The sequence below is a fragment of the Muscardinus avellanarius genome (assembly GCF_963383645.1).
Source record: "Muscardinus avellanarius genome assembly, chromosome: 5".
Taxonomy (NCBI): Eukaryota; Metazoa; Chordata; class Mammalia; order Rodentia; family Gliridae; genus Muscardinus; species Muscardinus avellanarius.
In genome coordinates this window covers 129473075-129488848 of record NC_137790.1, presented here as the reverse complement: position 1 = coordinate 129488848, position 15774 = coordinate 129473075, and the positions used below count along the sequence as shown (strand labels likewise).

The following is a 15774-nucleotide window of genomic DNA, read 5'->3' as shown; positions in this document are numbered from 1 at the left end:
TATGAAAAATACTTTCAAGGATTTAATCTTTTTGAAGCACAAATATGTTTCGATGGACATTTTGGAACGATCATAGACTAGAGTAATATACACAGAAATTGTGAGATCCTATGTTAATATTATGAGAAACTGGACATAACAAGGGCATGAATTACAGCACTGGAAACGAGCAAAAGGGGAAGGATTCAAGAAATGTTTCTTTGGTCAATGCACAAAGGTTTAGTTTTCGATGGATGTGGGAAGTGAGGCTGAGGCAGGAGTGGAAGAGGAAGCCCAGCCTTGTTCAGATGAGAGGACGGCATGCAGCCCTGTTCAGAAATACTGAGGACACAGGGAGAGAAATAGGCGTTGAGTATTAGATAAGGAATTGCACTCTGAATATACTGAGTTTAAGCAACAAGTGTGCTAGCACTAGCTTATAAATTGACTGTGTTATCAACCAACGCAGGCGGAATTCTTACTTTCCCACCAATCTAGGAAACATCTGCCGACACTCACAGATGGTATCAACTACGGTTGCCATGTATCAGTTTCAGAACGTGCTATCAATTCTAGACTGGTGACAAGCATGAGGAGACATGGAAGTAACAGCCACTGAAATATGGGACATAAACTCCGAATGTATTCAGATATTTAAAAAGATCCTTTCCTATCGCGATTGCTCCAGCGTGGGGAATGCCGGGAACTTCTGTCGTGATGCTAAGAAGTCGCTGACAGGCCACCAAAGAAGTGAGCGTGAACAGTAACACTGAACAAGTCCACACACACCATGTGCAAGAGACAGTGTTGAGGGCCTATTACTATACCCCGTGTACACAGGGAAGATTAAAAGCAAAGTAAGAATTGGTCATTTTCCTCAAGAAAAAGGTAGGACAGATAAAACTGAAAGAACTAAACTTTTAGGCTGGAAAGGGGATGATATGTGAGGATATATTTGTGGACTTTCAATGAGTGATTTCTCCGAGACAATGGTAGATAAATAAAGAAAAGAAGTGACAGAAAAAGGTGATTGTGAATTTGGCTTAGGGATCGTCTCCGTGGAGCCTTTGTAGGAAGTACCTAATTCCCAACACAATGTGTATCTGGCGACCTTCCCTCGGCCATTACCTTGGACCATAGCCACTTTGCCCTCTCCACGCAGAGTTCGGCGAGCCGTGACTCTCCTGCATTGAGCAGAGCGTTGTAGGCTGTCTGGTGGTGGCCGGCCTTTCTGGCCACCCTGGCGCTCTGCAGCCAGCACTCTCCAACCATTTCATTGTAATCTGGTCTAAACCAATGGGACAAAACATGGGAGGAAAAAAGCATGTCTAAAAATTAAGTTAAATTCAACAATGTAACTAAAGCACCTCTTCCTAACAAACTACTTTCTCAATATACTATTTCAAAGGAACCAATGGTTAGTCTGTTTAAAAAAACTCAGATTTTAATTTTCTTAACGGTGCTCCCTTTTATCTCTTCCAAGTCTATGAAGACTTTATTCTGGACTTATGTTGGTATCTCCCCAAAATATATTTTTAACATTAAAAACAAGATAAACAGCATATAAACTTCATTCTTAAGTTCTAAGTTGGTTCCAACTACAAAGTTGGAACCTTGAGGGCCAAAAATAGAAAACTGCAGAGTCAGGTAGAGATTCAGAAAATAAAAATATTCCCGAATAATATGCAAACATATGACCAACTTCTAGATAACTGACATGAAAATAAAGTAGGGTAAGAAACCTTTTGTTGAGGCTTAGCAGGGCCCTCCGGAGGGCCAGGATGGGCTCCTTGGCTCTGTAGGAATTCTGAGTCATTTCCAGCCGAGCTGCCCAGTTTAGAGAGTCTTCTTGCGCTCTGTCCCCTGGGGCCTGGTGAAGAAGTGGTCTGATGCTGTGTTCCAGCTCACACAACATGTGCAGCCTGCAGACAGAGAGCCCATGTTCAAATCTTATATTCAGTCTTATTAGTCTTGGTCTTGCTAAGTTGCTGAGGCTGGCCTTGAACCTGCTGTCCTCCTATCTCAATCTCCCAAGTACCAGAATCACAGGCAATGTACCACTGAGCCTGGCTATAAAGCATGCACTTTAAATTAGTCAAGCAGAAACTAAAATGTGCAGTTTTCTTTGTCAGAACCTTAACATCTATTCTTTGTATATAAATAGTAATTTTTATGCCTTTAATTTCAAATGAAGTATAAATACCAATTTATGCTAGTTAAAATATTTAGTGCTTTGCTATAACCCACAAATTATTATGAATTGATGAAGGGTATATAAAACTAAGCTCAAGTATGTGAAAAGCAAACGATATCACCTTCATGAAAACATAGATCCAATATGAATCTATAGGAAATATTTGCATATTATGGGTGCTAATTTAAGAGGGCCAACCACAGTACATATTAGTAAAAGAATTGCGAAATCAACAGTTTTCATTTTTTTCCCCCTAAGAGTGGTGGAAACCATGATATGTTCACTCCCCACCACTTATTAAAAAGGCAGTGTTTACGACTCAGTGTTCAAGGCACCAGGGTATAGTTGGATAGCGAGAGCACAGAATTAAACTCAGTGGTCTGATCTCTAGTTTCATTAAGATGTGACCACAGGAGCTAATCCAAAATATAAGGGTTCTTCTAACTTAAAAAAAAAAAAAATCTGCCTAAGTTTTTTTTAAGTTTATTATAGTTCAATTGTAACACTTTTTCATTTTTCCTCAGGTGATTTAATTGACCTACAATGTTTTCCATCATTTTCTTCCTCACCTCTAAAAGTTAATATTCTTTCTGGTACTGTGAGGCCCCCATGTGTATGTTGGGGAGGGGCGAGGTGTCAAATGCATTTCTCAATGAGAGGGAAAGGGAACCAATGAACGTCAGTGTGACATTGGCGATGTCCAGATAACTTCGTTTAGTTATACGGAAAGGAAACTATATTACAAGAGGACAAGTAAATGTCTTTTTGTTTTTGTTAGCCCATAATTGGCCATTTTTATTAAAAAAATGAGTGTTAGTATGTTAAAAATAAAAAACTATAGGGTGATTGTGAAGTGAAAAAAAAAAACAAGCCATTTTATGTAACTAAACAATATATCAAACATATCAAAATTACTTAGTCATTAAAAAAATTCCAATCCTGTCAGGTGATGTTTATAGGGTAGGAATATAAAATTGGGAACTAAGCCAGCACAGTGGTGCGTGCCTGCAATCCCAGTTCTTGGGAGGCTGACACAGGAAGGTCACAAATTCAAGGCCAGTCTCAGGAATTAAGCGAGACCATGTTTCAAAATTTAAAAAGCTAGGTGTAGAGCTCAGAGGTAGAAAAGCCCTGGTTCAATCCCCAGTTCCACACAAAACACAAAGAGACAAACAGAGGGACCCTTAAGTGAGGCACTGTGGTGCATGCCTGTATTACCTGGAGGATTATAAACTGGAGGCCAGCCTAGATAACTTAGTGAGACTGTCTCAAAATGAAATAAAAAAACGGGGGCTGTAGCTCAGTGGTCCGGTGCCTGCCTAGAATGCATGGGTTACATCCCCAGTACTGCGAAAAGGAGAGACCCCCAAATACCTCACGATATATTCATATCCTCGTTGGTAAGAGCCTCTTTCAAAGCTTGCAGCTGAAAGAGGCACAATTTGTTCTGCTCTCACAAGTTTCAGGGTGTCATAAAAAGCCGTGGTGTCTCTCTTCTTGGCTGATAACAGTAGCTGTCCCAGCCTGACGCTCCATGTCGTAGATTTCCCATCTGGAAAACCAACAGGGTCAAGAAATGCCATGGTAGACGAGTCCAAGAGCCAGCTTCACTCCACTTGATAAAATGGTCAGCAGAAATACAGCGCACATAGTTGGCTTTATACGACTTCAAACAACTAAGCAGGCACTCATAAGGCAAGCTAAGATTAATTATAAATGTTGCCGAGCAACTTAAATCTGAATTTTATGGCAAATAAAAACTGATTATATAAGAAGTAATTTTACCTGTTGCCAAATAGTTTTCTACCAAATCCCACTGAGACAATTTCCAGGCTGCCTCTACTCTGTAGGTGTTTAATTCATCTGTCCACTCAGACCTAAAAGAGAAACTCAGATCAACTAAGTTTTAATGTATTTACATTGCAAGTGGTAGTCAGAAATTTTCATTAGACATTCTATTTATTGTTCTCATTTACACTATTGATATTGTATTTTGCACTTAGGTAAGAAATAATTATCTTTATCCAGCAAAAACTCCCAAATTTTGATCTTATTATACCCCCAAAGCATTCTTTCTTTACTAACTACTTTTTTTTTTTTTGGTGGTGGTACTGAGGGTGGAACCCAGGGGCTTCCTACCTCCAGGCTATACTCCCAGACCTATTTTCTATTTTATTTGGAAACAAAGTCTCACTAAGTTGCTGAGAGCCTCACTAAGTAGCTGAGGCTGGCTTGGAACCTGTGCGATCCTCCTGTCTCAGCCTCCCAAGTGCTGGGATCACAAGCGTGTGCCACCACGCCCGGCTACTAACTACTTCTGATAGAGCCATTTGGAAAAGTCATTCCTCGATAAATTAAATTGTGCCATATATCAGGACAGAGTCAGTTCCTAGATAATAACCCAGCCTATTTTACAAATTATCCTAACTTGAACAAAGAGTATGACAAACCAGAACCAACTGGGCACAGATGAGTCCAGAGATGAGCAGTTCCAATAAGTTAGGATTCTGAACTAAATTTAATACAAAAATATAGGGGTTGATGGTTAGATACAGGGCTGTGGGGACTGCATAGGATACTGAATGCCAAGGGGAAAGAAAAATTATAAAATGACATGTTTGAGACATACCAAAGTATACCACAGTAGCTACCCACAAGATATACCTATTCTAAAACTATTTGCAGTTACTTTAAATTTGGGTTGGTGCCGGGCGTGGTGGGCACGCTTGTAATCCCCGTGCTTGGGAGGCTGAGACAGGAGGATCGCACAGGTTCGAAGCCAGCCTCAGCTACTTAGTGGGGCTCTCAGCAACTTAGTGAGACCCTGTTTCCGAATAATATATATATATATATGTCTGGGAGTATAGCCCGGAGGTAGAAAGCCTCTGGGTTCCACCCCCAGTACCACCAAAAAAAATAAATAAATTAAAAAAAAAATAAATAAATAAATAAAAATAAGTAAATAAATAAATTTGGGTTGGCAAAACCAGTGATACAGGCCATTTCCTTTCCTTTCCTTCCCTTCCCTTCTTCCTTTTTTAAGCAATAGGGTCTTACTATGTTGCCCAAGCTGGTCTTGAACTTCTGGGCCCAAACAACCCTCTTGCCTCAGCCTCCCGAATAGCTAGAAGTACGAGACACATACCACCATGCCCAGCTATTAGGATCTTTTCTTCTGTGGAGAATCTACTTAGGTAACACCAAGATGAACAGTGATATTTTGGATTATGACTGCACAGAAGCAGCTAGACTTTCCTCATCTTCTTTCTTTATTAATACAGGCAGTTAAGATTTAAAAAAAAAAAGCTGAGTGTGGTGGCACAAGGCTGTAATCTCAGTATTTGGGATGCTGAGACAGGAAGAGCTCAGGTTCCAGGCCAGCCTCAGTAATTTAGTAAGGCCCTTGCAACTCAGTGAGACACTGTTTTAAAATAAAGAATAAAATGAGGCTGGAGGTGTAGCTCAAATACAGAATATTTCTACGCTCAATCCATAGTCCCATATACACACAAAAAAGTAACAGATGTAGAGAAGCTGAGGTCAGTATTTTTTTTTCTACTCTAAAATTTTAGGGTAAAAAGTTTTAGTGTTTGCTATCCAGAGAGGATGTATCATACCAAGCCTTATACCAAAAGTACCAAATGGCAATGAGGATCAGGCTATTGGAATTTATCCACACAATAAAAAGAGTTATGTGTTCTGTGCGTGGTGGCACATGCTTCTAATCCCAGTATTGGGAGGCTGAGACAGGAGGATCACACAGGAGCTAGCCTCAACAACTTAGTGAGGCTCTCAACTTAGTAAGAAATCCTGTTTCCAAATAAAAATATAAAATAGATCTGAGAGTGCAGCCCAGAGGTAGAAGGCCTCTGGGTTCCATTCCTCAGTACCACAAAAAAAAAAAAAAAAAAAAAAAAAGATGCCGGGGGCGTGGTGGCGCACGCTTGTAATCCCTGCGCTTGGGAGGCGGAGAGAGGAGGATCGCGCAGGTTCGAAGCCAGCCACGCTGGCTTAAGAGACCCTGTTTCCAAATTAATAAAAAGTATAAAATAGGTCTGGGAGTGTAGCCCAGAGGTAGAAAGGCTTCCAGGAACCCCAGTACCACCAAAAAAAAAAAAAAAAAAAAAGAAAAGCAAAAGACAAAAGAATTATGTGTGTAAGTCAAGCACAACTGTATTTTTGGAGAAATATTTGTTTAAATGCAAACAGAGATTCTCCCTAGGGAAAATAGATAGGACAGTTTGCTTTACATGACACAGTACTCTTTCATTGGCCAGTGCCTTTTCAAAACCCCAAGGTCGGATGTGTCCCAGGCATAAAGAGAAGAAGGGGAGGGCCTAATTGTGCAGTGTATGTCATAGGTAACAGCACAACTAGAGTCAAGACCAACTCCCCCAGATTCCTGAAATCCCTTTATTCATAAACTCTCTTGACTAATCTGAAGAAAGACATGCGTAACATATAACCATTCTAGTTCTGCAGCATTTCCCTCACTCAGCAACTCCAGTACCTCCAGACACCAGTGAACTCTGCTCTCAACGGCGTAGAATGGCAGTCTTAGAACGCAGAGCATCTGCACTTACAAGAGGCTGCCTTCAAATGGTCTAACTGAAAACAACAGCCTGCGTGTTCTTTAATTAGCTGAGACCCGATTCCTTCTTGACCAGATCTCAATGCCCAGAGTGGTCAGTTGGGGTCTGTTAATATACTCATAAAACACGGCGCTCGGCTACCGCTGAAGAGCAGCTTCACCTCCACGGCTCATCTCCATACTGGAAGAACAGTCAGCCTTAATCTTTGTCGTACATATAATTTGCAGTAATAAGCCCGTCTTCTTTGGGAGAGGAAGACTGCTCTCATATTTATTAATCTTTTAGACTAAAATCAACCCACAGAGTTGTACAGTGATGTCCATAAACGTCACAAAGTTCCCTCCTGCACCTCCAGCATGGAAAAGAACTGGTGTCCATCCTGTGGGCAGAGATGAGATCCCTCTTGAGGCCCAGGAAGTGTCTGAGTCACATCAATGGCTGGAGCCTCTGTAAGGTTCCTGTCTTAAGGAAAATCTAACTCAAAGAAGATTCCTTATACAGAACATAAGCTGTTTAATGGTAGATTGACTTGTGAAATTTTATTTCATGAGTAGAAAAAATTTTCTGCACTTATCTCCGACACCACAAAAGCATATAAAAACTTCCATTACTTTAGAGGCTGGGCGTGGTGGCGCATACTTGTAATCCCAGCGCTTGGGAGGCTGAGACAGGAGGATCACACAGGCTCGAAGCCAGCCTCAGCTACTGAGTAAGGCCCTCAGCAACTTAGTGAGACCCTGTTTCCAAATAAAGTATAGAATAGGTCTGGGAGGATAGCCCGGAAGTAGAAAAACCCCTGGATCCCATCCCCCGTACAAAAAAAAAAAATTCCATTACTTTAGTAAATATTAAGCCACCCAATTCACAGATTAAGAAGTCCCCATTCAGACAGAATAATGAGAATCATTTTTTCATTAAATATTACCTGTTAGCATGCACTCCATTCACTTGAGTGATTACAGTAGAAAGCTGGCCAAGACCCAACATGGACTTCACTACACCATGATAATGGACAATCTAGAAATTTAAAAACATTGAAGACAGTAGTTATCCCTTCCCACATTATTTAGGGATCAAGAACAGTTTAAATGATATTCATTAAAAATACTATCTACCTTACTGCCCTACCTTGCTTGGTTTAATAACTGACTTGCTTGGCTGTGGCAGGATTCACCGCCAAAACCCGCACATCTTTAAAGTAACAAAAAAACTGTAGACAACCTAAGAAGAATCTCATATTGGATTATTATCTTTTCTATATTTATTCTTATATTTGGTTCAGATCAAACAGAAATGAGTATAAAAGTATCCACTATCTTTAATATTTTTAAATCATCTGTCATAGTTCTCATATAAAAATTAAGACCCAAAAGTTATATTATTAATATAGATTTTTGGCTATAGTAATTAAAGAACTACATTGGATTATATGATATTCTTTAAAATAGAAAACAAGATTATGAAAAATAAAGGCCTTATATACTAAACTTCTGAGAAAATGAACATGTCAAATATGCCAAAAAACAAAATTCTAAGATGAGAGAGAATCTAAAAAACAAAAACAAAAACAAAAACAAAAAAAACACTACAAGCCAGGAGTGATGGTGCTTGTAATCCCAGCATTCAGGAGTTTGGGACCCTTCGCAGTTCGCAGACAGCCTCAGCTACTTAGTGAGGCCTTCTGTAACTTAGTGAGACCCTGTTTCAAAATAAAGAATAAAAAACAGGGCAGGGGGTGTGGCTCATCACCAGACCCGAAAAAACAAATTATAAATCAATAATTCTAAATCCCATTCCTGAGTTGGGTGTGGTGACACACATTTATAATCCTAGGACTTGGGAGGCCGAGACAGAAGGGCAGTTCTTGCGGGTTCAAGGGCAGTCTCAGCAATTAGTGAGACTCTAATCAACCTAGCAAGGCCCTGTTACCAAATAAAAATAAAATAGGACTGGGGGTGTAGCTAGAAGGTAGAATGCCCCTGGGTTCAATCCCCAGGGCCACCCCCACCCCCCAAAAATCATATTCCTATTCCAGTAAACAATTTATCCCTATAATTCAGAGATCTGCATGTGGGTCGGTGGGCAGGGTGACAATGAGAGAGAGTGAGAGAGAATGAACGTGTGTGTGTGTGTGTGTGTGTGTGTGTGTGTGTGTGTACAAAATACAAAAAACTCTCAACTTGTAGACAATGATTATTACTAAGAATTGATGCCTGGCTTATACTTCTAATAGCACACTAAAATTACATAAATTTTAGTTATCAAATACATATTTAATACAAATATACTACATAATAAACCTCACTGAGTTGAGGTATTTCTCGCTCTAATTTTATCAGGCAAGAAGCCCAAGCTCAGAGAGGGTTAAGTATTTCGCAGACCCACTGTAGCATCAGGAGGGATGGCTGAGGTGGCCTTTGGGGCACCGCACCTGGTCCGGCTCCAGCTGGATGGCCCGGTCGTAGCAGGCGGTGGCATCCCGCAGCAAGCCGATGCTCTCGTGCTCAAGGATCTGCTCTTTCAGAGATGGCTCCGCCTTTCGAATGGCACTGACTCCGGCCACCCCGTCTGGTTCATGCATAGCAGCATACAATTTCTGTGTTCAACAATTAAAAGACGACCAAGGGAATAAAACTATAAATCCTCCAAGACGTGTGCAAAGAACATATAAGAAATTCTTCCTAGAATATGAGTGCCACACTCCATTTACAAACTTATTTCTCGGCCTTTTATAACCTCAACATTCTTAGTCCATTTAAATGCAAATCTACATTATTATCTATCACTAGATCATGAACGTTGTAAGAAATCTCAAGGTCATAAAGCTCTTTGACTTCAACTGATAATAGATTCTGTTGATTAGGATTAAAAACACTTAAATATTGCAAATGTCTTCAAGTTTTTAAATAAATGTCTTATATTGGTATTGAGATGCTTTCAAAGAATTCAAAACAGCAACAATCTGGTCTCAAAAGAGATGTTCATGTTAAGGATGTTAAGTGCTCTTCCTCAGGGCCAATGACATTCACCTTTACCACACCAAATTGACATTTATCTTTTCCCACTAATTTGTAAGCTTCAAACATGCTACAAACATCTAGTAACCAGCACAGCATCTAAAATGCTCAATAAAAGGAACAATACATTAAAATATATCAGCCATGTTAATTTTCATCATGAAAATCACCATGTGAATTTCAGACCTGTAAAAATCCAAGATGCTCTTGAATGTTTTGCTTTTTTTCCGTAATAAAGGACTCGAAGTGCATGACAGCCCGCGTGTACGCTTTGGAGCGGAAGGAAGCTACTGCCAGAGCGTCCTGAGGTATGAGGTCTAGAAAACGAGTCACACTCTCATAGTCATCACACTCCGCAGTCGGTGCTGGATCGTAAGAAAGAAAAGTAAGTAATTAAGACTTACGAGATGAAATTTAAAGAGTACCGTTTAAGTACTCAACTTTTGCTCTGAAACAATGTGTCACTCGGTTATTGAGAGGCTAGCTATGCTGCTGAGCTGCCCTGGAACCTGCCATCTTCCTGTCCTCGGCCTCCTAAGCACTGGGATTAGAGGTGTGCGCCAACATGCCCAGCTGCGGGTACTATTCTTAAAAGCTGGACTTTTAATTCCATTATTTGTAAAAATGGTGATAAAAGAATTAGTACTTGGTTTTATAGTATTGCTTCAACATTTAGAATTAGGAAAGAAATATTGAATTAGTACATTCATGAAAAATACAATAATGCTGGATGTGGTGGTACATGCCTATAACCCCAGTACTTGGGAAGCTGAGACAGGAGGATCGATCACAGGTTGGCGGCCAGCCTCAGCTACTCAGTGAGGCCCTCGGCAATTTAGTGAGATGCTGTTTCAAAACAAAAAATAAAAAGGGGGCTGGGAGTGGCAGCGCACACTTGTAATTCAGTACTTAGGAGGCTGAGACAGGAGGATCACGATTCAAGGACAGCTTTGGCTACTTAGTGAGGCCCTCTGCAACTCAGTGAGACCCTGTTCCAAAATAAAGAATAAAAAAATCAGTTTAGGGGGTGCAGCTTAGAGGTACAATGCTCCTGGGTTTAATCCGCAGCACCACAATAAAATAAATAAATAAATAAATAAATAAATAAATAAAAAAGGGCTAGGCACATAGCTTAGAGGCACAACGCCCCTGGTCTCAGTCCTCAACACCAAACAACAACAACAAAATACATTAATAGCCACAATCCAGGGACAAGCATTCCCTCAACTTTGTAATTATTTTATAATGCAGAAAGTCTCGTAAAAATAATAAATCACTGTGCTTAAAAGGCATATGGACACTAAGACAGAGATGCTCAGAAGTTGAGAATTCTTAAGTACAGGCCTCTTGAATGAGAAGCGCTGAAGTAGAAAGAAGCGGAGGACTGTAACTGCGCACTTAATCCAAGGACAACAGAAATGTGGTTCAGACGCGTGAAGAGCATCCATCACCGTGTGGTGGACAGAACTCTTGGCACTGACTGCTTCTGTCAAAGGGCAAATTAGCAGGTATAACTTCAACAAATCCTTTTACTCTAGTAAGAGTCTCCCTTCAGTCATGTTAGTGGAAGTTAATATCACAGGGAGAAAATTTATGCGTCAGTAGCTATAGCAGGCTATGGCGTGGCAAAGTACGAGTAGGTCTGGAGAGCCTGCTGGATTCTAAACACGTGGAGACTAGGGAGATAAGTAAATAAAAGGAGTCTTTCTATAGGTCACAAGATTAAAAATGTCTTTGAAACTTAAAAGCTAAATGTGAAAAAGGCATACACAGACACAATATTCTGAGGGGACAAGGACTAAACGAGTTAAGAAGCAAAGGTTAAGTAAGACAGGCATAGTGGACACACCTGTAATCAAGGTACTTGGGAGGCTGAGACAGGAGGACTGCAAGTTTGAGGCCATCCTCAGCAACTTAAAAAAGATTGTATTTCAATAAAAAAAATGAAGTACAGCTGGAATGTAACTCAGGAGTAGAATGCTCCTGGATTTGATTCTGAGTAACACACACACACACACACACACACACACGGTTAGGTTAATAACAATATTAACATCTCATTAGTTCATACTTTATATATATATATACATTAACATGCACAGACCTTACATACATATATATACATACTATATACTATAATATATATATGCATGTATATCTACATACATATCCATATCTCATCTGATACAACAATCTTCTTCTAAGGGAGACGACTCATTTTTCACATAAAAAAATAAATGTCACGTCCAAGGAAGTGAAAGTAAGAACTTAGTCTTAGAAACTATAAATTAATTCAGCAAAACACACATCATTACCCATTTAAAAATACACAAGAGCGGGTCTTTTTGTTTATTTGTTTTGGTACTACTGAACTCAAGAGTATCCTACCTCTGAGCTACAACCCCACAATATTCTAGTTTGAAACAGGGTCTCACTAAATGGCCGAGGGGCTTGCTCGGCTGCAAAGGCCGACCACCAACCTGCAAGCCTCTGTCGGCCTCCCGAGTGAGTCCCGGGGGTCCAGGCACGCCCCGCTGTGCCGGGCTAAGACCGGGACCTCTGCCCGCTAGCGTTTAAATGCTAGAACTGCTGCGGGACGGAGCTACGTGGTGAACAATGACAAAGCCGACAGCTCACCCACTGGGTCGACCTTTTCTCGGTTTGACTTGCCGTGCGAAGCCTTCTCGGCATTCAGGGACTGGAACTTGTGCCTCGCCCACTGCGTGAGGTGGTCGAGCATGGAGAAGACGGTCTGCGTGCTGAGCTGGCACAGATCCGACGCGCTGTCCTGGGTGCGCGCGCTGCGCCGATCGTCATGCTTCAGGACTGCCATGATTTCTGCATAGACCTGAGCGACTCATGGGTAATAATATGTGTATGAAATATTTTATTATTTCATACACATATTATATTTTATTATTTCATACACATATTATCCCGAGGCAACGATTTTCTTTTCTTTTCTTGCGGTACTGGGGTGTAAACCCAGGAGCCTTCTACCTCCGAGCAACAGCCCAGCCCTATTTATTCATTCTTTATTTTGAAACAAGGCATCTCTAAAGCTGCGGAGGGCCTCGCTAAGTGGCTGAGGCTGGCCGTGAACCTGCGATCCTCCTGTCTCCGCCTCCCAAGTACTGGGATGACGGACATACGCCACCACGCCTGGCTGAAGGCAACGATTTTCAAAAGAAAAACCACATCGATTAACAATAATCTTTCTTATCTATAATGAAACCAATCAAATAAAAACTGTTAGAATGAATAAAAAAAAAACAAATATATTTAAAAATTCTTCTTATAGACTATCCAATACATGACAACAAGATTATATGGAAACAAGGTCAAAACACTTAGAATAATATCTCACTATATCTGTAAAAATTAATTTTAGAATAATTAAAGGGAAAAATATAAAAAGACAGAAAATAAATCCTATTGCACAGCAGGGTAACTATTGATAATAACATACTGCATATTTAAAAAAGATAGAAGAAAAGGATTTAATGTCTTAACCATAAAGAAATTATAAGTGTTTGAGGAGGAAGATAAAAACCTATTTAAACACTATATACTGTATATATGTATCAAAAGATAACTTGGTATCCCCAAAAACCTATATAATTTTCATGTATTAGTTAACAATTTTAAAAAACCTTCGGAAAATAAGTTCCTACACTGGGTAAGAAAAGGTATCACATAGAAGCCTTAGCATTCAGGCGGGCCTGGTGTCACACGCCTGTAACTCCAGTGCTTGGGAGGCTGAGACAGGGGGATCACAGGCTCAGGACACGACTTAGCAACTCTGCACGCCCCTCAGCAACTGAGTGAGACAATGTCCAAGTACAAAATAAGACTGAGCCGGGCGTGGTGGCGCACGCTTGTCATCCCCGCGCTTGGGAGGCGGAGACAGGAGGATCGCGCAGGTTCGAAGCCAGCCCCGCGCGCTGGCTTAGGAGACCCTGTTTCCAAATAAAAATGTAAAAATAGGTCTGGGAGTGTAGCCCGGAGGTAGAAGGGCTTCCAGGAACCCCAGTACCACAAAAAATAAAAAAATAAAAAAAAGACTGAGAGTGCAACTCAGTGGCAGAGTGCACTGGAGTTCAAGCCTTAGTAACACACACACAGCTTAATATTCAAAATCCATAAAAAATTATACATTTTGTATTTATAGTTAAAATTTCTGCTAAAAGACAGAAACAAAGATGCAAGAAAACCACTAAGTGAATTTATTTATTTATTTTTTTGGTGGTCCTGGGGGTGGAACCCAGGGGCCTTCTACCTCCGGGCTCTGCTCCCAGACCTATTTTAAATTTCATTTGGAAACAGGGTCTCACTAAGTGGCCGAGAGCCTCACTAAGTAGCTGAGGCTGGCTTCGAACCCGTGCGGTCCTCCTGTCTCAGCCTCCCAAGTGCGGGGATTACAAGCGTGCGCTACCACGTCCCTGGAAAATTTTTTTCAAACTATGACTGGCAAGAAATTGGTATCAGGAAAATGTACAAAACTTCTAACCACTTAACTAAAAGGACACACATGCATATACACTATAATTACTATTAAAACAGTTAAATAAACCATAGTACAAGTATATATTAAAAGGATTATATTATGTAGTATTTTATAAAGAGCAATAACTCTTTATAACTCTTTATAACAACAACTACATAAGTAGTCAGGCAAGAAAACCCAAGCAAAACAAAATCAACTTCTCTGAACAAAACAAACAAAAAAGTCTGGAAAAAGTGCACATCACACTTATAGTAGTGATGACCTCTGGGTATATAAGACAGGGGAAAAAGAAATCATAGGATAATTTCAATTTATGTGTATAATTTAAACTCTCACTTTAAGGATTTAGTAATATGTCCCTCATGTTATTAATCTGTGTGTAGGGGGTACTGGGGACTGAACCCAGGGGTGCTCTTCCACCGAGCCACACCCCAGTCGTTTTTCTTTTGAAATAAGGTCTTGCTAAGGTACACGCTGGCCTTGAACCTGTGATCCTCCTGCCTCAGCCTCCCAATTACTGCACTTATAATCTTATATAGATGTGGTTAAGAAAAATCAAACTGGAAAATACTACGAACTGGAAGAAAAACAGTGCCCATTCCCTCCCCTAATACACAGTTCTGCTCTCCAAAAGCAAAACCAGAGCACTGTCAAGAGTTTCTTATGGAGACATCTCAGTCTGTTGTACGTACATTTGGGCATATGCAATATATGCTTTCCAATTTCCTACCCTGCGTACTGCATATTTCTTTGATACATAACATTTGAAAGGCTTTTGTAAGGTTTGGAACATGCAAATGAACCTGCGGGTCAAGCACAGAACATCCCCCTTCATCTGGGGCTGAAGACTACGGACGCTGGGGCAGGGAACGCTTCACACGCTCGCTCGAGCACCACGCAAGGCGCGCTCTCACCTCCTGCTGGTCCTCTGGGTTACAGCCCAACAAGGCATAGACCAGAATGTGCGGAAGGAGATGGATGGTCACCTTGAGGTCGTGCTTCATCATGATGCTGCAGCAGGTGAACACTCTGCTGGCGAGGTCATGCCGCACCTGCAGCCACGAATTAGGGAGAGCGAGGGTTCACCCATCAGTCAAAACGCCACGCAGGGGGAGCATCAGAGCAGAGCGGGCCGTCTGTATGGAGGGGCGCGTGCTCTGTGCACTCGGCAAGGAGGAGCTCAGCTCACCACCTCTCTGCTCACACAGAGCCCACGTGCCTGAACTACTGAGACCCCTGCAGGCGACGCAGGGCCCCCAGCTGCCCCAGCGGTCTCGGCAGACAGGGCCTCCCCCCACCTACGGTTCTTTTTCAGTGTGTCGGCTTTTCTTACACATTAACTTTCCTGATGGTATTTTCCTTCAGTAACAATGCATTTAGTATATTAATTCCCTGAGTGAATAAAAAACTAGGCTGTGGGCCAGCATATTGAGTAAGAGCTTCATACTTTTAAGTAATGAAAAAGAATGACAACTCTAAGAAAAA

General features: G+C 41.0%; 1 protein-coding gene across 2 annotated transcripts in view; it reads right to left on the bottom strand.

The window, feature by feature from the left end:
• ATR (ATR checkpoint kinase) overlaps positions 1 to 15774 on the bottom strand; it is a gene marked incomplete at both ends in the record, with an annotated part of 84837 nt that overhangs the window by 21625 nt on the left and 47438 nt on the right. For both annotated transcript variants that reach the window (XM_080696748.1, XM_080696749.1), the window contains 9 exons: positions 1108 to 1267; positions 1722 to 1901; positions 3548 to 3725; positions 3959 to 4050; positions 7691 to 7782; positions 9197 to 9361; positions 9969 to 10147; positions 12420 to 12630; positions 15204 to 15341. In XM_080696748.1, coding sequence (XP_080552874.1) covers positions 1108 to 1267; positions 1722 to 1901; positions 3548 to 3725; positions 3959 to 4050; positions 7691 to 7782; positions 9197 to 9361; positions 9969 to 10147; positions 12420 to 12630; positions 15204 to 15341 — 1395 coding nt within the window. The remainder of the gene's footprint in view (positions 1 to 1107; positions 1268 to 1721; positions 1902 to 3547; positions 3726 to 3958; positions 4051 to 7690; positions 7783 to 9196; positions 9362 to 9968; positions 10148 to 12419; positions 12631 to 15203; positions 15342 to 15774) is intronic.